This window comes from Mchenga conophoros, linkage group LG15, assembly GCF_057382185.1.
Source record: "Mchenga conophoros isolate Kocher_MC1m ecotype Shallow Benthic linkage group LG15, M_conophoros_male_GT1.1, whole genome shotgun sequence".
Taxonomy (NCBI): domain Eukaryota; kingdom Metazoa; phylum Chordata; class Actinopteri; order Cichliformes; family Cichlidae; genus Mchenga; species Mchenga conophoros.
In genome coordinates, this window is record NC_140540.1 from 15088286 (window position 1) to 15115743 (window position 27458).

The 27458-nt window shown below is 40.6% G+C and overlaps 3 protein-coding genes and 1 long non-coding RNA gene across 6 annotated transcripts; 2 read left to right on the forward strand and 2 right to left on the reverse strand.

Annotated features, from left to right (window-relative positions):
• The first annotated feature begins 728 nt into the window (after nucleotides 1–728).
• rnf8 (ring finger protein 8, E3 ubiquitin protein ligase) lies at nucleotides 729–7480 on the forward strand. Of its 2 annotated transcripts, none has more exons than XM_085246714.1 (10): nucleotides 729–939; nucleotides 1158–1286; nucleotides 3382–3836; nucleotides 3942–4149; nucleotides 5146–5208; nucleotides 5322–5411; nucleotides 5502–5609; nucleotides 5730–5934; nucleotides 6057–6092; nucleotides 7063–7480. In XM_085246714.1, exons 1-10 carry the CDS (start codon nucleotides 814–816, stop codon nucleotides 7269–7271), a joined length of 1629 nt encoding a protein of 542 aa, XP_085102840.1. In that variant the 5' UTR covers nucleotides 729–813; the 3' UTR covers nucleotides 7272–7480. The 2 variants fall into 2 exon arrangements, with proteins under 2 accessions (XP_085102840.1, XP_085102841.1); XM_085246715.1 differs by having other exon boundaries at nucleotides 5730–5941; nucleotides 7063–7163.
• A 150-nt stretch (nucleotides 7481–7630) lies between these two features.
• LOC146558087 (uncharacterized) lies at nucleotides 7631–11771 on the reverse strand. The gene is made up of 3 exons (XR_014888544.1): nucleotides 11748–11771; nucleotides 10520–10686; nucleotides 7631–8051 (listed from the first exon to the last, which is right to left on the reverse strand). It is a non-coding gene; the product is annotated as an uncharacterized LOC146558087 (long non-coding RNA).
• On the forward strand, nucleotides 11152–17718 carry drc5 (dynein regulatory complex subunit 5). 2 transcript variants are annotated; one of them, XM_085246718.1, is made up of 6 exons: nucleotides 11152–11216; nucleotides 12599–12729; nucleotides 12819–12944; nucleotides 13050–13387; nucleotides 14563–15012; nucleotides 16816–17718. In XM_085246718.1, exons 2-6 carry the CDS (start codon nucleotides 12633–12635, stop codon nucleotides 16993–16995), a joined length of 1191 nt encoding a protein of 396 aa, XP_085102844.1. In that variant the 5' UTR covers nucleotides 11152–11216; nucleotides 12599–12632; the 3' UTR covers nucleotides 16996–17718. The 2 variants fall into 2 exon arrangements, with proteins under 2 accessions (XP_085102844.1, XP_085102843.1); XM_085246717.1 differs by having other exon boundaries at nucleotides 12819–13387.
• On the reverse strand, nucleotides 17712–25547 carry tmem151ba (transmembrane protein 151Ba). The gene is made up of 2 exons (XM_085246716.1): nucleotides 25032–25547; nucleotides 17712–22871 (listed from the first exon to the last, which is right to left on the reverse strand). Exons 1-2 carry the CDS (start codon nucleotides 25119–25121, stop codon nucleotides 21429–21431), a joined length of 1533 nt encoding a protein of 510 aa, XP_085102842.1. The 5' UTR covers nucleotides 25122–25547; the 3' UTR covers nucleotides 17712–21428.
• Nucleotides 25548–27458: the final 1911 nt, after the last annotated feature.

Sequence of the window (27458 nt, forward strand, 5' to 3'; positions counted from 1 at the left end):
TAAAAAACAGTAAACACAAGCTCCAACGAAAACCCCCCAAATAATATTTATAATAAAATACAATATGATTGTGACTGTTTTATTTATATAGCACCATTCTTTACACTTATACTCAATGTGCTTACCAAGCGATCAAAACAAGAGAAATCATAGACGTCTACAGTGTCTTAAGGCAATACAAAATGCAAGCTAACGAACACAAACTTATTATATGTAGGAATAATTAAAAGGTTTCAAGTTAAACATGTGTTATTACAACACTAACAGGGTCCACATGATTACCTTTTATTGTAAAATTTAAAAGTGTTATTTCATTTATTTATTTATTTATTTATTTATTTGTCTTGATGGTTGCTCAGTCATGCAGGCAATGAAATCCTAGACCTTATTAGCAACTCTATAAACAGTATATTCGCATTATGTGAATACACTGTTTAGAATGAAACCTGCAGTCAGCTAAGATAGAAGTTACTTGAATGAGTGACGAAACGTTTCCCGCACGTAAAACTCTACGTCTTGTTTTCTCCCTACTGTAATATGTTCATGGACACCGTAATATTTCTACTTTGGGTCTGCAAAAGCTGAATAAATTTAGAATTAATAAAAAAAAACAACTAAATGATTTTAGAGGGATCCAAGTGATTCATGGGCTGTCCAAAGATAAGCGTTGAAGCACATCTGTGGCCTTTATTTTGAAAGAAATCGAAATGTCTTCCGGTTTCTCCCAGTATGTCGGGATGTGGCGGAGGAGCTGAAACAGCGCAGCTAGTGGTGTCCTTTCGGACGACTTGGCCGCTGACAGAATGAGATAAGATGGATAAAGAGACGGCGGCGGATTGCTGTGCGGCTGAAGACGATGAATATCCGGACTCGGAGGTTTTTTGTCTGATGAGAGTCGGGAGGAACTCAGACTGGCTTCGCTTGTTCGAAAACACAGAGGTGCAGCTTGCTAATGTTAGCTAACGTGCTATATTTATACTAACATGAAGCTTGCTGAAGTTCACGGCAGATTCCAGTTTACATGTTGGGGGAACATTACCCCCAATTTATGGTTAATAATTAAGAAGTGTTTTAAGCTGAAGAGTGTCCCTGTCCGTTTTTATAAAACCGGAGATGCAGACTGGAGCTAACTAACATGTTTATTTTTGGCTGTGCAGATCACCATTGGACGTGGTGTGGATGTAACCTACCAACTACTCTCTCCCACCTGTCCCCTAATGATCTCCAGACTGCACTGCACTTTCAGGCAAAGTGAAGACGGCCACTGGACAGTGACAGACAAGAAGGTGACAACGAGCTTTATTGTGAAATATATTTTACAGCTGTGCTAGAGGTCTTTGGTACAAGTCCTGTGCAGGGATGGGCAGCACTTTCTCTAAGGGAGGCATGCTGACGTGGATAAAATAAATAGAGCCACACGAAATTAAAACATGATGCGCATATTACTAAATTATGCCAAACCCAATTAGTGTGCGAATATCTAAAAGCTAAAAATGGGTTCATGTTTTAAAACCCACCAGTATTATGTTGGCATTTGGTGAAGTTTTGAGTCAGTCTGGTTTACTGTGACATAAAGCCATAAATACACTTGAGCATCAGCATTGTCAACTTTTCTATGTATTTATGTGTTCATCACAAAAAAAGGATGTCAGGGAATGCCAATTTTGCCCATTTGTGTTGTAGGAAGTTTATGTTATTCTGTAAATCTTTTCGTGGTATTTATCTGTCACGCACATCTTTATATAATAACGGCAAAATAAGTATTGCAACAAGTCAAACTGTGCAACAGATACCACAAATTATACATACACAAATAGCAAAAGTTTCAAACCCTTATAACTCTAGAAACATGAGATGAAAGGTGAACATCAATACCATACTAATCATATACTGTTTTATGTTCTGAGGTATACTAAAATGCAGAAGGCCAAAGGTTCAGGACCTTCAACAGCAACATCAAATCACATTAGATGTTAGGCATTGAAAATGTGAAATAGATTAAGTTAAACTGCCAATATTTTATCATTACTATTTAATGAACATTTCCCCAAAGATTGTTAAGACAGTGTGCATCCTTATGCAAACTTTCCATGCTATGGTATTTTACTTGTAGTGTAAATTTCTTCATCTGCAGTTTTGTCTTTTTCTTCCTTACTCGTGAATGAAATCTAGTCTGTTTTGGCCTTTAACAAGTGTGTTAAAGTCCGGTTCACTGTCAGCACTAAGGTGGGATTTGATAAACTTCATTAATAAGAATGTCTGTTTACGTATGAAGTTAGATTCAAAGAGGACCAACATCTTCTGTGCATGCCTCCTTATGTGTTGAAAGTTCTCCTTTTTGAGAGAAGAATTCAAATCCAGCGCTGATACTGACTCGAAGTTCTCTGCAGTAGGGAATCAAAAGTGCAACAAGCATCAGTAATGTGTTCATTTTTAGCACTGACTTATGCAACACATCCTGGTGTACAATACAATGGAAAAATACCAGTTCCAGTTATGGGTTCATTTCAGTGTCTTTATCTGGGATCTGCTTAAAAAGTCCAAAATTTCTCTCTGTAAGCTCTCGGTTGTAACACCTGTCGGTTTGTTCCATTTCAGCCTCAGCCTATCCGCGTGCAGTTCATGAATAAATCTCTGTCTTTCATACTTGCTTTCATTTTGCTTTCTGAACTCAACTATGTAGTCTTTGGTAATCTCATGTACAAAAATTAGTAACTGCTCTGTCGCCCATCCCTTTTGTATGTGTCTCTGAATGAAGCTGTGGTGGGGAACGTTAACGTGGACATGACCTACAGTCTGAACGGCAGAATGACATCATTGTAAAATGTTGCATGTTTGAAAAGAGTTTCAGTGTCCTGGACACGAAGGAGTGGAATCACCTGCTGAGACGGCTCCTGAAATTGTTTTGGTGTGAGGAAATATCCTTAAACAGTTTACTCTCCACCATGTGTAAATGTCTTGGAGACAGGATGTTTAAGTAGTGTAGGCTTGTTGTGCGAACATCCCGTACAAGACACATGGACTACAAACAATCCACGGTACCTTCGTGACATCTGTCGACCACCTCTGTCATGCCACCACATGAAAATGACTCCTGTCTCCCAGCTGGGATACAGCTCTGGGTCATACCAGATGCTACAAAGTCCATGAAATTTAGTGGGTCACTTAATATTTGCATGTGTGGCCTTTCAGCCGTGTGATGAGTTTGTATTTATCCATAGATGCCTTTTTACAGTCCTGTTATTTCCAGCAAATGGCAATATGTCTGAGCTTAAGTTTGGGCATTTGTGACTTTAAAGTACATTTAAATTCTCAAGTTAATTCAGTTTTAAATATGTTTCTGTACCAGTGTATTATTTTGGTTCTGTTTTTTTCCCTCAGAGTCTTAATGGTGTTTGGGTGAATGGAACTCGTCTGCCTTCCGATGAAGCCCATCTGGTCAGGCTCGGAGACTCCATACAGCTCGGAGTTCCTGTAATTGGAAACAAAGCAGAGTTTGACTATGTCGTCGTCCAGAAGCCCCTCAGAGACATTAAACGCTTCCTGGCAAAGAAACTGGTAGAGCGAGTAACTTCAAAATCTGCCCACATATCCAAGAAGCCCAAGAGGAAATTGACCATGGAAGAAGTGGAGCCATCTACCTCGAAGCCCAAACTCTACCGCTGCTCTTCTGCAGACAAGTCCTTGGCAGTGCCCTGCCCTTTATCTCCGCTAAAAGGTCAGCAGCGACTCAGTCACATAAAGCCAGAGGGAACCAGACCTGGCAGAGATGACCGTCAAGCAGAACGACCTTCAGATGGCTCCAGTGCTACCCGTGATTTTGACAACTTGCAAATGTAAGCCAGAGTAACAGCAAGATAAGAAACAAATGTACCCAGTAATAAAAGAATGAGTGAAAAATACTACTCTGAAGTTTTATTTTCCTTGTTTATTGTCTGCAGGTACAGTCAGAACATTCTGCTCTTAAGGGAGCAGGTGGATAACACCCAGAGGCAGGTCGCCTCCCTGGAGGGGGAGCCCCGACAGGCTGACCCGCTCAGAGAGGAGCAGGTCAGGGAGCTGCGGGGTCAACTAGATACACTCAGAGCTAAAATGCACAGGATGGAGACATTAGAGAAGTCTTTTAGTGAGACTAAAAGGCTGCTAGAGGTGAGTTGTTTTTTTGTTTTGTTGTAGTGTCTTTTATGTACAGGAGTTCCTTCATTAGCACCCATTTTAAAAATAGCCTCTGTTTGTTGTCTTGTTGTTACTTTTTTTTTTTTTAAAGCTCCTACAAGTGACAGTTCATGCTTGATTGGCACTGCTTTGTAAGATGCTATTTTAAATCAAATCTGTCATTAAATTTTAGTTATTTGACAGCCAGCAGGCCTCTGGTGTGAGTGTCTCTGACCAAACAGTCAGAAACAGACTCATAAGGGTGGCCTGAGGGGCTGACGTCCTCCGCTGAGGGCTGTGCTCACTGCCCTGCGCTGTGGTGCCCGATTGGGATTAGCTATAGAATACCAGAACTGGTAGGTCTCTCCTTTTCACGGATGAGAGCAGTTCACCCAAAGCACGAATGATAGACACTGGAAAATGTTGTGCTGCCTGTAACATTGTTTAGCACAACTGATTTGGTGTTGCGTTCATGATGGTCTGTGGAGGCATATCCATTGAGGAACATAGAGGCCTCTACGCTCACATAGAGAGTAAATACAGCCTCTGTGTGAAAGTAGATGCACAGATATTGGGATGATATGCTGATACGCTTTCAGCATGTTTCATGGTGATGAGCAGTTCTACAGAAGATGGACAAAAACTAGTCTTGGATGTTTTTCCCACTGTTATTAGTGTTATTATATTTTATCATGATTGTATGTGAGTATGCATTCATATTGGGGGGTTATGTGTCTTTCTATTCCTCTGCAAAGTGCTCTGAATTTCCTCGTGTCTGAATGGTGCTGTACAAATAAATCCAACTTGACTTGTTGCAATAGCACCACACTCAAATTCAGTGAGCTCTCTTGAAAGGTCCATTCTTTCACAAATACCAAAGATTAAGCAGTGTAGGCCCAATACTTTTGCACCTATAATCCAAAGAATACAATTTTTGCATAAATAATTGCAAAACTCAAAATATTCTCTTTCACCCTTTTATGCTTGTAGGAGCAGAAAACGCAGCAACAAGAGGAGCTTTTAAAAAAGCAGCTTGAAGAGGCCCTGCAAGAAGTATGTCGGATCAAACTAATTTGTGTGCAGTAGCTGTTATTATTTAGAGTGCTTGCATTTTGGTAAAGCAGAATACATTTTAATATGTGAATTTGTTTTCCACAAATCCTTAGCAAAAGAAAGTGATAGGTGAACTTGCGCTCTCCCGACAAGGCTTTGAAGAGATTCTCTTGGCCAAAAACAAGGAGTTGGAGGTGACAAAGGTATATTTAATTAATGCATTTATTTTTTTCCCTTCACATATTTCCACCTGCTTTTGCTTTCGAGGCTTCACTCCATTTCATCTGTTACAGGAGGAAAAGGAAAAGGCAAGAGCCCAAAAAGAGGAAGTAGTTACACAAGTGACCGAAGTGCTGGAGAATGAGCTTCAGTGCATCATCTGCTCAGAGCTCTTCATTGAGGTAGAGCTGATTACAGTTTAAAAGCAATTATTATGAAACTTATTATACGTTGTTTTGTGTTTGAGCTGATTTGTATACTAGACACCTCTAACTGTCATCACCTTGGTTGATCCCCTGCAGGCCGTCATTCTGAACTGCGCTCATAGCTTCTGCTGTTACTGCATCAATCAGTGGCGCAAAAAGAAAGATGAGTGTCCCATCTGCCGGCAGGCCATCCAGTCTCAGACCCGCTGTCTGGCGCTGGACAACTGCATCGACCGTATGGTGGAAAACCTGAGCCTGGACATGAAGGCGAGGCGGCAGACCCTCATCTCTGAGAGGAAAGGTGAGAGGTGCGTTAACAGTGGTGTCCTACATCAAATACAGTCAGAGATGCATGCGTGGCATTATGACGTCTGCTTTCACTTACAAACACAAACCACTCAGAGTAAGTTTTCCTTGTTTCAGATAAGCGAGCTGTTGACCATGAAGTCATCAGATCAGGTCAGTGGAAAGCAGTGAAATGTTTCTTTGATGCTGTTGAGTCGGTCGGGTTATTCAACAGGGAGGAGTTCAGTAGTGTGTCATCTGTGGGTGTCTGTGGATTTATATGCTGATGTCACATTTTAGTTCATAGTGAAAAATAAAACTTTGTTCAGTCCTATGAAAAACTAAGTGTACCCCATGATTCAGTAGCTTATAGCTTGTAGTCATTTAGCAGCAATAACTTGAAGTAACCATTTTCTGTAAGACTTTAAGTCTCTCACGTTGTGGAGGAATTTTGACCCACTGTTCTTTACAGTGTTGTTAAGTTTATTGAGGTTCGTGGGTATTTGTTTATCCAAAACTCTCTTAATGTCCCACTGTAACATTTCAGTTGTTTAGGTTTGGACTTTGGGCTATTGCACCTTAATTGTTCTTTTTCAGATACAGTTTGTTGTAGTTTGCTGCTGTGCTTGTGATCATTGCTTGTTGCATGACTCAGTTTCAGCCAAGCATTAGCTGTCAAAAAATGGCTTCATATTTCACTCTCGATTGCCTTGGTACACGGAGGATTCATGGTCGACTCAAAGACTGCAGGGTGTCCAGGTCCCGTAGCTCTAAAACAACCCCAAATCATCACCCTATAGCACCAGGTGGGGTTGTGATGAGGAGAGGTGGATTTTTCAAACACAAGATGGCAGCACAATGAAGCATTTTCTCTGTATTAAAATTGCAAAAAAATTGAGCTTTCCTACAGAAGGAGCTACAACATTATGTATAGTTGAGTTAGTGTATTAATGTGCGGTATAGTGGTGGTGAAAATGAGCATCGTCTGGTCCTGATGTTGGTGGTTTTAGTTTTCATCAGATTTGTTTCCAATTTGAAAGACAGAGCAATGCTGATCTCATCTTTTTAAAGTTTGACAAAGAGCTTGAGAGTCCCTCGTGAAATGTTTGCAAAATGCAACTTTTTGCCTTTTTGTGTTTCACAGCAGCTGAATCTGCAGAGGTGATGGTGATCCCCGATGATGACAGTAGCAGCAACAGCAACAGCGACAGCAACAGCGATAGCAGCATGGTGTCCATAGATAGCAGCCTCAGCTCCGTGTTGTCTGTGGACACGGACAGTAGCATCCATTTGGAGTCCAGCTCTCCGTACAGCGGATACTCTGATGACAGTTCTGATGAAGATGAGGATTAGCCCCTTTTTCTCCTCTGGGCTGTAATATGGAATTAGACTTTTCTGCTGTTGAGTTTCGCTTTTCCATGGAATGTTCCCGGGACATTTAGGATAGAGGATGCAAAGTTTGGTCCAGGGAGGTTTATGTTTAGTTATTTTTTTGTAAAATAATCATTTGTGTTGTCTTTATTTTCAACTAAATGAATAAAGTTTATTCATATGCATTTCAAGTTCAATTTCTGTTTCCTTATATTTCAAGTAAACCTGGGAATTCAAACTTTTGTCAGTGGCACAGAAATCCTGCGTGTGTTTGGTGATACACGTTTTACTTCTTTAACATTTACTGGCCCAGGTAACTAAAAATTCTGCTGTGTTTTGAAAGTCGCCACCTTGGTGTTAAGTTACATTCGCAAACAGCCTCACAGTTCAAACAATGTGTTTAAACTGATGTTGCTGGTACCACAGCAACATCAGTCCCTTATGACCAGACAATGATTGTGTTATCAAAAGCAGATAAAGGCAGAAAAAGGGGATCTAGTGGCTCTTTTATGCTTTGGAAAAGGGATGTTTAATTAGATTAGAATAGAAATATCCCTTATTGTCCCTCATTGGGGAAATTCAGGTGGTCCAGCAGCAAAGTGATAGGCAGATGGAGCATTCAGATTTAAAAAAAAACAAAAAAAACTTCACAACATAATGACAAAAAATACTGTGGAGTTATTAAGTTATTTAAAAAAATCCATCTTGTATGGTCCCTCTGTGCCTGCCTGGCTTCTTTATGGGTACTCCGGCTTCTTCCCCCTGTCCAAAGAAATGCATGTTATCTTAATTGGCTGACTGTGAATGGTGGTCTGTCTCTCTATGTTAGTCTCAGGATTGGCTGACAACCTATCAGGACCCTGCCTTTCAAGTGGGATAGAGTCCAGCCCCCTGTGACCCTGAATTGGATAAGGGGAAGAGAATGGATATATACGGATGGATATAAATCTCCTATGATGAAATATTTCTATGCTGATGGGCTGCAGCACAGTTTATAATGTGGTAATGCTGTAATAGTAACACTTTCCAGAGCTACTCTCATTTATTATAGCCTGCCATGGTTTCTGGCTGTGAGTCAGGGATTAGAAATCAGGAGAAGATCTGCTAACTGAACCCCAGTAAACTGAATCTTATATAGAAGTGTTGAGATCAAACATAATCTCCTTCGTCAGCTTTGTTGGTTCAGTTTGTTTTTCCATTAAAAGAAAAAGAGGTAAAAGCACATCAATGCTGGTTACCTAGCATAAATCCATTAAGCTTTTTGTTCTTCAGTTGGAAAACATCCTCCTGCATTTAATAGGTTAACAAAACTAACAAGTCTCAGTGTGTTAGAAAAAATAAAGGCAACATGTTTTTAAAACGACATACTGTCATTTGTTTTCTGTGGCTCCCTGCCTTCAATTCATGCCCTGAGTCACCTGGGAGTCGCCCTGCCTTGCAGACAGGCTGTGGAGCTGGGAGGCTTGCAGAAAAGTCTGGCAGCACTCCACAGTTTACCTCAGCTCTCACTGCTTCAGCCTCATATAAACAAACAACTGAATGACTTCAAGTCTTAACATAGTGTGGGAATTTTCAGTAGCTTCGCATGATTCATAGTTGCTGAGATTATGTTTCTTTTTTTAAAATTAGGATGTTTACATGGGCTGTTGAAGCGCACAGGGCAATATTTAAAGGGCACCACTTCCAAAAGGCTTTATTGTCATCATGCCCCTTGACCATTAGAGCTGTCATCTGAAAAAGATCATGAGATCATGAGTTACTTCACAATGTTACACTTCTAAATCTACCAGCGGTGGGCGTCACATTTAAAAATAGATTTCCATCTTGGAAAGAAGCACTTTATTTTGCTAAATCCTTCTATCCTTTAGTAATTAGACACACGCTCTGTTGCCTGGTAACTAATGCAACAGCTCCTTGGGATCTGAAAGAAAATGAAAGAGAGATGGCACCGGCTGCTCCGGTGCTAATGCACACAGTCCTCAGACTGCAGACAGACAGCTTTGATCCTGTGTTAACTCCATGGCCTGGCTTTGGTTGAGGTCTTAATTGCACTATAATCACTTCATCTATCTAATGCTCCTGAACTAAATCACTTATTATCCCTGAGAAACAGCAATTATTCAGGAAGATGTATAAGCAAATATCCTGCCGCGCTGCACTATTTGTTAGGGGGGAAAAGGTAGATTCAAATGTAAATATTCACACATTCTTAAATTAATTATTATTATATCTTAAAAATAAAATACTTACATTGCCAGAAAGTAAAAGTAAAAGCACCCAGGCATGTTATTCTTTCTTTTGCATCTTCTGATTCGATACCTCTGGCAAACAGTAGGGTTGAATAGCTGGTTGGTTTTTCCCATTTCTCTTGTTTGCTTCATGCCAAAACATCAGAGATGCCACTTTGATCAGTAAACATGTGCACCTCTTATGTGGTGCAGTGACAACCCCTCCCTTCGAACACTGTGATTCACTCCACAGAGAGCACTGGGACAGCAGCCCACAGAGTGAGTTTGCCTTCTGTGCTGTGGATGCCTGATGTCACGCCAGTCCATTAAAAGCCGGAGTACGAGGGACGCGTGTGTCTGTCGGACCGCGTTTCACGAGGACGACAGTGATGGACTGCCTTGGGGCTACAGTTGGAGCCTCTCGTTCCTCCATCCGAGCCGCCATCCGACTCCTGGAAGCAACCTCACGATGCCAGTAACAGCTATCTAACTGTTACTCAGTCACGCTCTCTCTGCCCAAGCATATGGGGAGCAGAGTCAGGATTGCAGCATCATGTACCTGCTTTCATCCATGCTTGAATGTTACACAACTGATGAAAGCTGATGAAGTCCACAGATGATTAATTCAAGGAACAAATTTATCCTGCATCTACTTGGTATTTGATTCGGGCACTTTAAAGCAAAGATTCACACAAATGTATGAAATTAAGTGTTACATCTTTCCACTGCATCAAAGCAGCAAGTCTACACACTCTCGTTCCGTCTTTACTATGCTACAATGCTTTTCAGACTATGAAAAAATGCTCTAAGTGTAATTTGTGGCTTATGTGATAACAGTGGTGTCAAATTCAAACATCTCATTCTCTCAGTGCAATTAGCTCCTACAGCTGACTCTAAAATTTGTGACTCCATCTCTATCCATGTAAAATAACTTGGCCTTAAATGATGTTTTGCTTAATAACAACCATGAATCTCTTAAGGTGGTATTTACAGATTTCTCACCTCCTACACAGTAGCCTTGCGCCTGTTTTGTGTTGCTTGTGAGACAGATGGATCCACTCCAGTGTGCTCTTTTCCAAAAGGCCCATGGTCCAGACCCAAGGTCCATCTGGCAGTTTGGTGGCATCTGAGTGTTTCACAGCATGATCACTGCTTCCTCAGATGCAAACCTAAACACAAAGCACTCGTTTCTCTGTGAAAATAAAGCTGTGGTTGTATAAATACTGGATGTTATTTAAACATGCGATTTGTTCCAGGTAGCTTTGATTCCCAAATTAAGCAACTTATGATTGTACTCTTCTTCTCTTTCTACAGCTCATTGTTATTATTATTAATATTAATATTAGTAGTAGTAGTAGTGGTAGTAGTAATACTATAGCTTGTCATTGTCTGTCTTGTGTATTTAAGAAAAACTGTTTCATTTCATGAAACTCGGAAATTTGTTTTCCCGAACCGGTGACTCACAAAAATGAAAATGATTTCCATGTGAAATGCGTATTTCCATGTGTCTTACTAAATTTTGTATTTATTTTTTTTGTCTCCTAAACACAGCAGTAAACAGTATAAACATTACGTTTATACGTACATCGAGGTATCGGTCAACATTCAGAGTAAAAACTCAAATTTCCCAGAGACGTTAAAGTAAACTCACTGCGTTCCGTTCCCATGGGAACAGATGAACCCTAAACCAGTACTGCAGGTATGTTAGCATGTATACGACAAGGATTAGGCTGTGTATATCTAACTGAATGACATAAAACAAATATTAAATAGCTCCGTGAAGAAGTTTTTATTCGATAGCTATAACAGTGGTGGGACTACATGCTCTTAAGCTAACTATGTAAGATACCGTATTGGTCAGAAGCTAGCAACTTCTGCCCAACTTCAAAAGCAACTCAATAGCCCAATAGCTGAGCTACTTAGACTCACCATATAACTACAATTGAAAATATAATATCTGTCTATGAAGGAAACTTTAAATGTGTGATTTATTTATTGACTTATTCTTTTTTATTATTCATTATTTATTTATTTATTTTTTTAGTCCACTTCTGGCACTTATTTTGTAAAATTACTGTAATAACTTTATTCGAACATTGTTAGGAAATAAAAACTGCACGTAATCGCAAAATGTAATCAAAGTAAGTGAGTTCGTTAACTGAATTTAAATTAAGCTGATGCAGTTCATAAATTATTATTTTATTTAGGGGAGAAAGCTATTTGAACCTACCTGGCCTGCCTGCCACCCCGTTTGTTAAATTATTATTTTAACCACATTTTCAGAAAGCTGAGTTCAATTTTCTATTCACACCCAGGACTGATCACTGCAGTGATCATTGTAGTAGACTAAAAGACCACAAAAAGTAACACACCATGCCACGGTTGAAAAAAGCTGTTGAGAAACAAAGTCATTGAGATCTATCAGTCAATGACAAAGCAGTTTCTAAGGCTTTGGGACTCCAACAAACCACGGTGAGAGCCATTATCCACAAATAGACAAAACTCGGAATGGCGATGAACCTTCCCAGGAGTTGCCGCCATAGCAAAGTTACTCCAAGAGGACAGTGACGACTCATTCCAAGAGTTCCAAGGAGAAAACCCCCGCTAACAAAAACGACACAAAGGCTCGTCTGGTGTTTGCCAAAAAATACCTTGATGATCCCCAAGACTTTTGGGAAAATATTCATCCAAAATTAGGGTCCAAATTTATCCACACTGATGTGAAAGACTCATTGCCAGTTACTGCAAATGCTTCATTATAGTTCTTGCTTCCAAGGGTTGCATAACCAGGTATTAGATTTTTCACATCACCAGGCTATTTGTAAGGTGATGGGCCAGATAGATTTAAATAGCTTTTTCCCTTAATAAATGAAATGATCATTTAAAAACTACATTTTGTATTTACTCAGGCTATCTTTGTCTAATGTTAAACTTAGTTTGATGTTCCAAAATATGTAAATGTTACAAATATGCAAAAAAAGTTAGAAATAAGGAAGGGGCCAAATACAGCACTGTATTTTCCCCATACATTTCACTTAAGTGCCGTATCTCTATACTATAATGCCTCTCTTTATCCTCCAGGGCTAATCTTATCCAAAGTGAAGATTGCAGTAACATGAGGAGGATCATTGCTGAATATCTAGACTGGTCACTGGCTACAGTGTCCAGTTTGTCAAACCTCTCTCTCCAGTGCATAGTGAACAACTTTGAAGGTGGTTTTTAGTATCGCTATTATCCACAAGTTTATAATCTCACTTGTAATAAAGCTGGAACTTAATTGCAAAATGTATACCTGTTGCAGAAAGGCCAATATATGAAGAGCTTACATCCAGTGAGAAGGACTTCATTCAGAACAGAGTGTCCCTTTCCCTGCCTCTGCATTTCGCAGCCAATGTTTTCCCAGATGGCGTTTACTGGAAGCGATGCTGTGAGCAGAAGTGGAAAGTTTGTGACGTCTCTAATTACGGCGAAAGCTGGAAACGAATGTTTTTTGAAAGGCAGCTGGAGAACATCATTGAACTTTTCGTTCCAGGCATAACAGAGCCAAAGACAGTTCTAGACATGGTCACGCTTTGTAAAGACCACATCAAGAAGCTAAACATTGCTCAGCTTCTGCCACCTGTCAAGGAGCCGCAGACAGAGGATGAGGAGCAAGCATCAGAGCTGACACTTGCAAATGATGATGATAAATCTGGTATGGACCACTTTGACTTTAGGATCTTGCTTGACAAGCTTACAAACCTGGAAGAGCTGCACTTGGTGTACAAAGTCAAATCATGTGGTATGAACTTTGAATGGAGCATGTTTGAGATGACCAACCGGGACTGTGAGTCCCTTGCCAAGGCACTTAAGTCCTGTAAGACATTAAAGGTAAGTATTGCATTAAATTACATAGTACCCATTCCAGATATCCTATGTGAAAAAAGCTCCCGCCCGACTTCGTGCAGAAATAAATCCCCATTCTATGTACGTTTTTACAAGCCCTCAAATAACAGGAGTGGGATTGGGTTGAAATTTGGCACCTTATTTTGTTTTCCAGCATTTTGATGCTGCAGGATAGCTGCAGGATATTTTTGGAACAAAAAAGCTCAAAAAGCTACAGCAAAATATCAGTTTTAAAACCCAGGACAAGTGTTGCACTCAGGAGTCAAAATCTACTTGTTGCTCATTGCAGTTGTTTTTCTGTGACCAACTTTGAGCATCAACATCAAAGGATATGTCAAGAGTTCTGCAGAAAAAAATGCAAAAATGTATTTTGTGTAATATTGTAATATTTTAATACTTGCAATCTATCCATTAATTTTTATCTGGGTTCTGGCTGCGGGGGGCAGAAGTCTTAGCAGAGACGCTCAGAGCTCATCTGGGCGGACACCAAGGCATTCTTAAGCAGGCCAAGAGATGTAATCTCTCATGTGAGTAATGGGTCTGCCCTGGCACCTTCTTCTACTAGTGCACACCTAAATACCTTACCTGCATCCATTAGGTATCCTAATCAGATGCCAGAAGCCCCTGACCTGGACTTTCAATGTGGAAGAGTAGCAGCTCTACTCAGAGCTGCTACTCTTCTGACTGAATAACCAAGTTCTATCTATTTCATATTCCAATACTGATGCTCAAAGTTGATTATAGAAGAAATTTTGCTGAACAAAAAAGCTGATAAAAATTTGATCTTATTATAGTTTTTAACTGTTTTTATGTATGGATGTATGTATGGATAGTCAGTTTTTAAGTCTATCCGAACATCTATTCCATCCGTTTTTCTTCTACTTATCCAACAGAAACACAATGCTATGATGGTACATCCCCCCCAAAAAATAAATTTTAATCCAATCTAAAAAGTGCCAAATTTCCAGCATCCACTTTGTACTTTGAGAGCCTGTAGCACTAAAAATGAAGGCAAGCATATTCTGAGGGTGTCCTGATTAATTTTTCAATGTTTACCCATAAAACATTACTTATCTGATCGTGTGGTGCTGATGTGTAAGCATGTTATTTTTTGTGTGTTGCTTGGAAAGACCCATCACAGGTTCTTACTGTTTCCTCAGCTCTTTAGGCTCCATCTAAGCCACCTTGAAGATAAAAAGTGTCGTTTGTTGGTGAAGTACCTTTTAGACCACCCCTCCCTGCGCACTCTAGATTTTTCTCACAACGTGATTGGAGACAGCGGAGCCAGAGCCATCGGCAAATTGCTCACAAAGAGCAAGCTGGAGATCCTTAACCTGTATGACAACAATATTGGCGGCCCTGGGGCCAAGGCTATAGCTCATGCCTTGTCCAAGAACACAACTCTTGTGTCCCTCAATCTATGTCTGAACCGTCTGAAGGATGAGGGTGGTCAGGCTATTTGTAAGGCCTTGTTGAACAACAAAACCCTACTTCACCTGCAACTGGGAGCCAATGGGGTAACTTGGCTTACTGTGCTTTCCCTGTCTAGTATGTTAGCACAGAATAACACCCTGAAGAGCATTAATCTCTCCTGCAACACACTGGGTGAGGTAAGAGAGAAATAAGTCTACTTTTCGCAGCAAGGAAAACTGCTAAAATTAGAAACATGCTGTCTCAGAAAGATGCTGAAAAAGAAGTCTATTGTAATTCCTTATTATGTGGCTGTTTTATTATTGAAAGAAAACGGATTGCATTCCTCCGGACTGCAGAATACATTTTATCCAAAATGTATAAATTCCGCACCCTAACCATCCTATGCACTAACAGGAATAGAAAGATTGTGTTTCTGCCTTGTTAGTTAATTCAATCCAGAAGTGAATTTAAAATCCTTGTCCGCACATACAAATTACATACAAAGTCCTGAATGACCATGCCCCTTCATATCTTGAAGACTTGGCAATATAGTGTATCAGGCGACAGACACACTCTTTAATTTCAAGGTTAGACTTCAAAACTTTCCTTCTTTTCACATGCACATCCAAGTTTCTCTTTTGATTTAACTACGTTGTATTTTGAATCTGGAAGCAAGTGCCACCAAGAAAGTGAATCCTTAAAAGACCATTAACAAACATAACATTTTATGGACAAATTGGGCGTCTTTGCATAAGAAGTAAGACATTTGAATAGTTTCCTTTAAATTCAGACATTCAGTTGATACATTTCTTCTTATTGTCTAGAAGTAGATGCAAAATGATTTTATTTGCATAGTGCCCTTCTCTTCATCTCGCCCTCTAGGTCCTCTATGCCATGTAGGAGGCTATTGCCATCGTAGGCTTGTAAAGACCACATCATATCTTTTCATGTAATTTCATGTGTAAAATAATTAACTGATAATTAACTGATTATTCATTTATTAGAACTTTACTCAGCAACAATTAAGGATAGCGTTGAAAACATCCATCTGTCCGAGCTACTAAAGTGTATGCGTTTTTTTATTCTGTGATATTATTTCTTCTTTAATTAGTTTTGACTGCTGTTTAGACCAAAGAACCTATTTTAATTTAGTCAACATGGCTCATAAACAGTATATCAATAAGTTAATAAAACTGATAATTGATTTAAAAAAAAAAGAAAGAAAATAATTTGTAGTTGCAAAGATATTATTATTATTATTAATAATAATAATAATAATAATGATAGATAGATAGATAGATAGATAGATAGATAGATAGATAGATAGATAGATAGATAGATAGATAGATAGATAGATAGATAGGTTTGCTGTTATCCCGAAAGCCATGCAGATTAAAAACTGTCAAAAATTAACTGACAGAGAGGAAGAGTGAAACTGTTATTTTAAGTTATGGTTTCACTGTAACCACTTATTACTTCTTCTTGTTAAATTTGTCAGCTTTGGAATGCTGGTTCATTTTGAAAAACTCTCAAAGCATGCTAACGCCTGTGCAGACACAGCATAGTGAAGTCAACAGAGCAGCTGTAAAGTACTAGGATTTTCAATTATTCATAGATATGTGTGGGAAAACATGTAATAATGGAAAACTGAGTAAGTGTTGTTTCCCCAAGAGAGGTAGATCTGAATTCCCCCTTCTCATGCTCTCTCTTCTTCGGATTTTAACTGCATATTGTATCTCTGACTGGAATACACTGCGGAGGATCAAAAATCACCCACATAGCAGAAATCCAACATGCAGTACCATCAATATTTTTGACCTTGGTTTCAGAAATAGAAATGCCTGTTTTACAAAAAACAGCAAAAGACTGGTAGCAGCAGCAAAGGGGAGCTTATAAAGTGTGCCGTATTTCGAACTGCAAGGTTAGCAGTGAGATGTTTTTCAAGGTTATTGAGGCCATCAGCAGAGCTTTTAGGTGTGTGTATGTTTGCATTTGTGCAGGTTGGAGGGAACGCTTTGGAGGAGGCGATGTCTCACAACACCAGTGTGACAGAATGCAATATCCACCTGACAGACATTGAAGAGCGGAGAGTTTCCGTCATTAACCAAATGGTTTGGAACAACCAGTTTAGAAAACAAGAAACAAACCCAAGAGAGAAGAATACTGAGAATGCCAACTGATGGTTTTTATAATATAAACCCATCTTTATCAGCCGTCTGTCTTTGCAATAGATGAACGTATTCATCTAAAACCACAATAAACGAAAATATGCAGCAAAATTCAACCAAATTTGGTCTAAAACACAACAGATGTAAGTGAGCCCTACATTAATTCTAACGTAAGAAAAATGCAGGATATGATGTGTCATTAAGATCTTTAAACTATCTCAAATGAGTTGTCTGATATCTACTTAATTCATAATGATTGAAGCAGATGATTGGTTCCTGGCAGACCAGGTCATGTATCAATCATGGGTATCCTGCGCTGTCATTAGTTGTTGTTTCAAACAGTCTCCTGCAAGTTGAGCAAAGTTTATATCGGGATCTACCTACTTTGCGTAGCCAGCAGGGGGAGGGATCACAACATCACAACTCACATTTACTCCAGTTCGAGTAACATTTCCAGAAATCTTCCAGCTGAGACTTTTTAGACAATGAGTAAGTGTGAAAAATATGTCCTGTTTTGATTATGAAGCAACAGGAACCAATGAGCTTGGGACCGAGGGGATGGACCAGCACACTGTTGCTTCTGTTCTATTTACTACACTTGTTGACAGTATCAAAAGTTCCCTTTGGCTGACAAACATGCAACACTGGTTGCATCAGTTGACCTCAGATCAGTGATCATAGTCTTTCTGGCATGTCTGTTGTGTATTTTTAAACAAATAGACCAGATATTTTAGTGAGCATTTCAGTTTATTGAGTTTTTTGTTCTACTTTGATACACATGTTTGGTATTCAGTCCTTATGTAACATCAAGGCAACGTCGTGATGGTGTTGGAATACATACAGACTTGCATTGTTTTATTTTTACCTATAATCTACTGGTAAATAGTGTAACTCTTGAACTAGGCGGCAACAAAATTATCAGTCAGATGTAATTTACAGTCATAGCCATGAATCAGGTGTATGTCACAGGTGTCACACCTAAAATCACAAATCAGTCTCCAGAGCCATTTGAAGAGAGGTTATTCTGGACTAATTTAGCCAAAAAGCAGAAAAATCTATGACAGAATACTGATTTATTATATTTAGATCCTTAGTAATCACTAAGCATATGTTTATGCTTAGATATACCTTATCCCAAAGCAGTCAAATCACACCAACAGCATTTGTATTTTTAAAAAAGTATTCTAAAATGATTAAAAACGTGTTTAAAGGGAAACAAAACCATCCCAAAACAGCCTTTTTAGGGGGACCGTTCTGCTTCTCTCCATTTAATAGCAACACATCAAATCTGTCCCTGCTCCAGTTAAGTGTGTGTTTGTGTGCATGTGTGCACACAATATCCACATCGACTGACATTCTACACTCCTGTCTCTATTTATTTACAGTACAAAGCCATCCTGCTCTACAATGTTAAAAATCCACAGATTTATGGAAGTATAAAAGATGAGGCCCAAAGCATCATTGAGTGAAAGAATACAAATCATCGTACGAGCCTAATCTACCTCATAAGACATGATAACGGCTATAGCTGCTTTCTTTGCAGAAATGTTATTCTAACAGTCATCTATAGAGGAAAAGTGTATAGCTTTAAAACTTTCAGTCAGATTGTAATCGGTCAAATAGCTTGTTTCTGTTGCTGCGTAAACATTTCACGGGTAAACACATTTTTCTATTCTTACATGGGACTATGTATGAATATCACAGTGAAGCCACCTGAGAGGCTTGATGATGATGATGAAGGAGAGATTGTGATGATTTCAGAGTGGCACAGTGACTTTAGCATTGACATCCGGTGCATCCTCCTATATTTTGATTAACATAACAAAAAAGACATTTCGGTACATTTAAATGCCCTGTGGAGACTGCATGCTGTTATTTGTGTTGTCCTCTGAGTCATGCAAGTCCACTTGAGTCTCTGACTTCTGACCAGCACGAGCTCGGTTGTGATCCAGTCCTTCACAGCTACAAAATAAGTAAAGAATCTGAATGGGCTAAAAATTAACTTGTTAGCTCAATTGATTCCCAGCCATTTTAGCTCAGATCACTGACATCTGTTCTGTGAATAGTTTAACATACACACTGGAACCACTGAAGATGTATAGAGAGCCTAAAATAATAACTTGCCATTTGTACACTTCAGTTTTTCTGTGATTAAACTAATTTATTTCAAACACTTGTCATAAATGTCCCCCTATCTCAAGATTTCAGGTGAGATTTTGGTGTTAGCATCTTGAATACAGGAGCCTGAAGCTGTTCATAACCCACCGCATTAAGTTGTTAGAGCGGTAATATGAGACGTATTATTCTGAAGAGTTGTTTTGTTTTCTTTGATAATGCAGATGTTTTTTCTAGTGGAAGATTTCTCTGGTAATAACCTCTTTTTCATGCTAAGATACCGCATTTTTCTTGTGTTTCATGGTGGAATCAATTTTAGCAAAAATCGACTTTAAAACGTTGCAGTTTACCGGACCTTTACACACAGACTAAGTGATGGATTTATGAATAGCGAGTGCAGAAGTGAAACTCAATGACTGGAGATGTTTGCATCTGCACCTCCGCCTTCTTTATGTGCAGATGAGAACATGAGTGATTATCGAGATGTTGTTGCAAGCAGAATCGTTGACCTGAATACTATCCTGAGTTTGGGGTGAGGTTGCATAGATGACCTTGACCTTGACCCCCTCATAACAAGCCTGTTATGAGGGGGTTGTGTCTCAGTCCACAGCTCCAAACACAACAACACACATGGAATGTAATGAGTATGGCTGATTGATCACTTTATCGGGAAGGCAAATCTCAACACCAAATGTCTAAACGCAGGTGAGGTTCATAGTATTCAGTGATGGCCGTAATGGCAGTATGATCCATGTATATCCGTCGTTATGGACGTCCTCTATGCTTAACCTCCATTCCTTCAAGTGGCTAAATGACTGTCCAAAAATATTAAGGAGTGCTGGAAGAAATAAACCAAACTTTGAGCGATGGGTTGTGCTGCGGGGAGTGGCTTTTGTCACTGTTTGCATTAAACACTGCTTCGGTTCTTGGCTGCAAAAGTAAATTTCCCATCAGATACCGCATGCACTCAGCTGAGAGGAAGTAGGTTTTAGTGTTTTAAAGTAATCCTTTTATATAATTAAATCTGACACTATCAGTAGTGAATCCAGGCCTCTGCCTATTTCGAGTGTTTTCGATGGCCAGCTCTCTAGCTGTCTCTCTGATATGCATCAGCAGCAGCAGCAGCACAGGGCTGGCTGTGTGAGTAATGTGAAAAAGAAATCTGAAAAGCATTTTGTGTCTGATTCTTACAAACTTGTGGATTTTTGCCTATGTTTTCAATAACCTTGATGTGTTCTTCTGCTTGTTTTAATGGGAGGATAGTGAGATGAGATGAGAAGTCATTGCAGCTTGTGCTTGTCAGTAACGGTTGATGCTAGGCACTTAAATAAAGAGGTAGGCTCAATGAAAATATTGCCCAACACGAACCTAAATGGATCTTTAAGATTTTAAACTGGCGGAGTTGACACTGATTTCTCAGCAGTGCAGTGAGGGTATTTTTTACTGCTTTACAAAATGTACAGTTTGAACAGTTTAAAGAAGTGTTTATGAATCAGTTTTAAATCCTCGTGTCCTTCAGCCCTCGTCTGCTAAATTATTCAAACTCCTCCTGTGCTATATTTGGCGAGCCATGGAGTTTAATGTCATTGCAGCCAAGCACATATCAGCTGACTGAATGTTTTATCCGCACATTTATTTTCAGTTTTTTTCTCTTTGAATGGATTTCCATGAGCATTAACTTTGAATGGAGACATTAAATCATCCAGGATCAAAATGTGTTAACATGCAGATTTCTGTATTTGTCGACTGTACTGACTTCACTTTGATAAGAGCCATGAGAGGGTTAGGGTGTTTGGTTTCAGCAAAACTACTTAGTCTCGTTAGTGTGTTTTGACAAGGTTGCTTATCTTTGCGTTCCATTTCTCGTTTGGCATCCATTTAATTTTTTCATTTGCTGCTGAGTCAAAGCCCATTTCAGGCTTCATATACCGGGAAATGTTACTCATATCTTTGTAAATTGTCTGTGACTAAGATCTGTAAATATGGCATTTACACTAGGATGGGATGGCCCTTGATTTTCATTGGTTATCTGAATCTCAACAGACTCTTTAGGGCTGCACATGACACTTTGGCAGTATCCTTTAAAGCCTCGCTGTATTTTAAACAACAGTCTCATCGGGTCTGTTTTTCCCTGATGTATTGAGTGATAAATTCCACACACATACTTTGTTGTAATTGCTGTTGTGTCAGGTGACAGTATGTTTAGAAATGTTAACAAATCCTTTGTTGTGGTAACTCAGAGAATGCTCTTTTTTTTTTTTTTAAATCTCTGTGTTAAAGAGACACAAGAGTCCATGTATGAAGAGTTTCCTTGGCCTTAGCTCGTGTCATCAGAGTGAAGTTTCTACACAGGAGCCATTTCTGTGCAGCGAGCGGTGGTCGTGGTTGAGGCAGCCTTCGTTGCGATGCACGATGAGCACTGGGAAGTACAGCGCGTCCTGATAGGCTGGAGGGTTCTCCTCACTGGCCTGCTGGCCTGACAGACAGCGCGTGCTCTCTGTGGGACACGACTGCTCATTCAGGCTCCCGCTGCTCCTCCACAGGCAGCTCCGCCTGGAGCCGTACAGCCGACCCAGCGAGAAGCGGCTGGCGCTGAACGGGATGCGGGGGCTCCCAGTGTTGCAGATGCTGAGGGCGCTTCGGGAGAAGATGGAGGAGCTGCTTATGGCACGGTGGCAGCGTTCGCAGTTCTGCCTGTAGCTGCCATAGCCTCCGGATAAGGAGTAGCTATTACAGCTCCCTGAGAGCTGGGCCAGGTCCATGAGAACCGCCTCAGAGTAGCTGGGCACTAGCTGCTGGTTGGAGCGGATGTGCCACTCGAGCTCTGTGCTGTCAATTGTGTTGACCCGTGGGATGTGTCTGCAATACACCCGCTCGTCAGATGGCGTTACTGGCACATAGTCAAAGCCGAACAGCTTCTCAACATGGTAGTGCACACAGGAAGTACGATACTCTGTCAGCACCCTCATAGGCCAGGACAAGGTGAAAGCAGCCGCTACCCAGAAGGTGGAGTTGGAAGCATACCATGGAAGGTGATCAGGGTCAGAAAAGGCAATCATATACTCCTTAAAGTCGACATTCTTCAGGTGCATCCCCTCACGTGCCTCCATGTAATCATCAAGGCCCTCGTTTTCTGTAAAGAACCTGGCCCGCTGGTTCAGGTAGGAGTTTTCAGACTCCACATTGGCAAAGCTAAAGCACTTGGTGAACCTCAGCTTGGTGATGGGGAAACCATCCAGGCCCAGCAGGTTCTTCGAGATGTCCTTAACCCCGCAGTTACCGTAGTCAAACTCCGCCTCGGCTACGTGGGTGTTTACTCTCTCATGGTAGACCTGTGTAGTGGTGTAGGCATCTCCATTACGGTAACGTGTCACCTGTCGCGTTCTCCTGACATAGTGATAGCTGATGGCCTTCCACCAGATGCAAGGCGTAGCCTGCTGCATGCGCTGTATGCGCTCCGTCACGCTGTCCACATCAACCTTGTACTGCAGCTCATTCCTGGTGTAGCAGTGCCAGCATTCGACCAGGTAGACCACATAGAGCATGACCAGGAAGGCCAGGGGGATGTAGATGTAGCCATTGGAGCAGGGACTGTCATGGTACATCATAGAGTTTCCCTTGTAGGCGCTATTGAAGGTGAGGCGTGTGACCTCTGTCACCTGGCACCAGGCCATCACCCCGACACAGCCGTACATCAGCAGTGACAGCAGCAGGCATTTCCAGTGAGTTTCCTGACACAAGGACTTAGCCAGAGACTGTTTCTGAGGCTGTTGCTGCAAAAGAGAAAAAAATGATTACAAACACAGGTATTAACATAATAATATAAGAAGGAGTAACCTATACCTGAAGATTTAAATGAATGGCACATTTTAATGTGGCATTGATGAACACAACCTAAATACCTGTAGGCAAAAAGTTAAGGAGCAGCGGCTCATGTGTATAAAATATTTAAGGAAATATTCTTCGTTGCAAGTGCTTTTGCATAGTTTATGCATGAGCCAAGAGCCAACTGCTCATTTCTTGCTCTGTGCATGTTATAATCAGACGATTCCTTCATTATTACCATTAAAATGTAAAAGAAATCCTGTTGTCACGTGAGAGTTGAAGACTTGAAAGAACTGATATGATTTTAAAGAGTCAAAAACATTTAGGCAGACAGGCAGAAAAAAAGGCTGTAGTCTGACTTGGGCAGCATTTAGATGGTGCCATCCTTTATCTCCTCGGGGCACAGCAAGCCCCAGCGGCTGCATCAAAGAGCTCGAGAGCTGGTTACGCCCTGCAGGAGCACAGCCACACAAAACCTGGCAGAGATTCAAAAGTCCCAGGAAGGGGAAGATTATCACTAAATTCATTCAAAAAAAATTTGCATGACAGACCTCACTTCTAACACTTCAGATTAGACTGTAAATGTCTAGATTTTGATCTATAGGTCGCCTCTAAACACCACATTTAAAAAAAAAAAAGCATCTGCTCTATCACAGCGCTGATTTATTGAACTCGACATGTCAGCTCTGTGCTCTTCGAGTGATAGACGAGCATAAATAATCAATGTTCTTGCATCATAATTAACTTCCCGACCTTGGTCACATGGTCTTCAAGCACACTGCCAACCCAAGGCTACACCCCACAGAGCAAAAGGGATTAACAGTGAAATTCCCCACTGAGATAAACCTCCTGCAGGAGGAGTGCTCGCTCACCAGCATTCTGGCCACGTTCGAAAATTACAATCAATACTACGTGGCACATTTTGTGGCCAGTGTTACATTTTACAGGCTCGAGGTTAATGATGAACAGTTGTGCAGTAGGAGATATCGTTCTGATTATGTGCCTGCAAAGCAAATGCATCTCTGCATGTTACAATCTGATTAAAAATGTGTTAGAAAAACCTTGCGCTGGTCCTAAAATATGAAAGGAGAATCCATTTTTAATTGTAGTGAGTTACATTTATATTTAAGGCAGTTATTGTATGAAACAGCTCTAAAAGTCTTCTGTGTACAGTTAGCTGAAGGCTCTTGTATCATTTTTTAATATTTGGTTTCAGTGTTGTTTTGTATTTAGTGAAAATTCCCTTTGCATGAAAGCAACAACTGAGAATCACTTCAGCACGCCACCTTACGTGCTTATATCCTAATGTAATTTTACAGTTTGCACTCATAGGAGTCATAGATTTTAATATGAAAGTGGCTATTGTTAAAAGGAAAAACAGTTTCAAGAAGGTTCAAATCTGTACAGTCTTCACATTCAGGAGGCTGCCGTGGTGCCTTTAGTGCCTCTCGCAGTCATGGACACTTTCTCTTGACATAATAAGACCAGCTAGGTTATATAAAAAGACTCTCTTGTGTAATGGATATGTAACTTGCCCAGCATGTGTGCATGTAGGGGAAGACTGGAGAAGAAGGAGAGGAATTGGGTGTTATAGTTTAATTCAGGAAAACTGCTGTTGAGTCCTTATGTTTCCAAATCTGTTTTAGTTTTTCCCTTAAGGGAAATTTACAGACTCCCCCCCCCCCCCCCCCCCCCTAATACAACATCTCACTTCTCCCAGCCCTAGTAACGTCAAGATGTCTTTTAAATGCTGCGTGACTTTCAATATCTTCTGGAAAGATATGAGCAAAGTAAGTTTTTTTGTTTTAACACTTTCGTGTACCTGATTGGACCGTGATAGATTCTTAAACCTAATTTTGGAAGCCTGCCCGGAGGACACAGGAGCGTAATCATGGCGTTCACACGCTCGAGTGCGCGCATGGGTTCGTATAATAGGCAAATAAAGCGCTTTAAGTGCTGTGCAAACACTTAAATCAGAATCTAAAAAAAAAAAAAAAGCCAAATGATTATTACCGTGAGATTATTACAGTGAGCATGCACAAAGGCAGCCTGTCACTTAAACATGCCACACTACTCAAAAGCCTTAATTTACTGCAAACAATTCTTACCTCTTCCCGGGGGCTTTCCGTCTCCTCCTCGGGGACGGTGGTGGTGGCGGTGGCGCTTTCACTTGCCGTTGCAGCCGATGCTGGGGACATGGTAATAACAACAACACAAAGACCGGTGGTGCATGGATCTCCTGATGGGATGGGGGCTTTCCAAAGCAGAGTGAGACATAAACACGCCGCGAACTCCTCCGCGCATCATCCGCAGGAAACCAGTGCAGCAGGAACCCAAACAGAAGGGCTCAAAGGATGCTGCATCCCCAGCCTGTTTCAGGTGGGCACACTTCGCATGGTGTAGCCTACGGGAACGCGGTCATTGTGCCTCCGAAGAAGACTGAGAGGCTGTGACTCTTCTCGCGATGCGATGGTGATGGTGATGAGGACTGCTGCGGCGAGGGATCCAGTGTGATGAGGGAAGTGACAAAGCTCCTCTCCCTGCAGGCAGAGCCCATGACACCCAGTGAAGCTGCGAAGCAGGACAAAGGAGACGGGCAGCGGCACATGCGAGCAGCCAGCCCGACACCACGATGTAAATAACACGCACGTACGTGTCCACGTAACTCACAACAGCACAGAGGGGCGCTGCTGCTGCCGCTGCTGAGGAGGGGGTGGCTCCTCTCAGCAGAGATCTTTATTCTGATCTGTATTTAAGCAAGTTCTTTGAAAAACAGTAATAGTAAAAGCTCACGTAGGGTTTAAATTCGTTATATATATGAAATTAAATAAGCCACCTGTGATGCTCCTCAGATGGTATGATTTTTTGGCTTGTTTGTCTTTGTTTCTTTTTGTCAAAGGGTTTAGTTTAGTTTAGTTTAGTTTAGTTTAGTTTAGTTTAGTTTATTCACAAATCAATCAAAAGTACAAATTCCAACATAATAGACAAGATAGCCATTTGTTAAATGGGACTCCCCAAAAGCTAACCACATCTTATGAGTAGGGGCCTAATCATCAGATAATATAATGCAAATATAATTCCCAGGTCATGTTTCCTTTTTTTGCAGCTGTTTTATTTCTGTGGGTTTTTGTTATGTATTGTTTGTGTATATTGGATATTCCCTGGATCTATCCATTTGGACTTTATATGGGTCAATAAATGTCTCTCTTTCGTTTTAGTCTGCCTATGTGTGCTGCATTTGGGTCCCTCTCTTCCACCCTGGACACCACCACAGTTTGAAGACATGCTGTACAAGATGAAACACGAGACAGCGTTTGCGATGAAAAGTGTTTTAGTTAGACACTTTGGTCAGACTTTAATAGCTTTTATCACAGGAAGGAGCCATTAGAAAATAATTTCACTGTAGTCATAAAGGGATGGACACAATCGGCTACATGCTGTGATGTTTAAGTGACGCTCAAGTGGCCAAAAGTGGCCCACGCCATTAGCAGCCTGAACTCTATATGCAAGGCAGGATAGATCCATGCCTTCATGTTGTTTATGTCGAGTTCTTGTCATCCAAGTGTCACAGCAGAAATCGATCAAAGCAGCCAAAATTTTTCCAATCTTCTGTTGTCCGGTTTTGTTCAGCCTGTGTGAATTATACACTCAGTTTCCTGTTCTAAGCTGACTAGAGTGGGCATCCGGTGTGGTCTTGTGCTGCTCTAGACCATCGGCTTCGTGGTTCTATGTCCTGTGGATTCAGAGATGCTCTTCTGCATACTTTGGTTATAACGAGTGATCTTTTTTGAGTTACTGTTGCCTTCCTGTCAGTGCAAAGCAGTCTCCCCATTCTCCTCTGACCTTTGACATCAACAAGGCAGTTCCACCCAGTGAACTGCTGCTCAAAGCATATTTTCTCATTTTCTTCTCTGTAAATCATAGAGATAGTTGCATGGGAAAATCCCAGCAGTTTCTGAAATACTCACATCAGCACATCTGGCACCAACAAACATACAATTTTCAAGGTCACTTAATTCACCTTTCTTCCCCATTCTGATGCTCAGTTTGATTTTCAGCTGGTCATCTTGACAATGTCAGCATGCCTAAATGCACTGAGTTGCTGTCATGTGATTGGATGATTCCACTTTTCATTTCAAATAAACTTCCTAAAGAACATGTGATGATTCCACAATAAAGTTGTATTTTAAATTCTTAGCAAATTAATCTCATCACTCCACCAAATATAGCTTTCAGACAAAAAGAAAAAGAGTACAAAAGTTCAAGTTTAAGCTGAGATATGGTTTACTTAATGCTGTGAATAAGGAGAAGAGGGCAAAAAGACAGAATTGCCCCAAAGCGTTTGTCATTATTTCATTGTTTTTTGTGAAAGAAGAGACCATAAGAAGACCAAGTAGGGAAAACTGAATATTTATCCTTGCTTTTGTTGTGCACAGCCCTATTTAAACAAGAACACTTTCCTGTATGATCCTGGAACACCGGCCTGTGTTTATCACAGAGCACAGTATGGACATTGGACTGGACTCCTGGTGTAA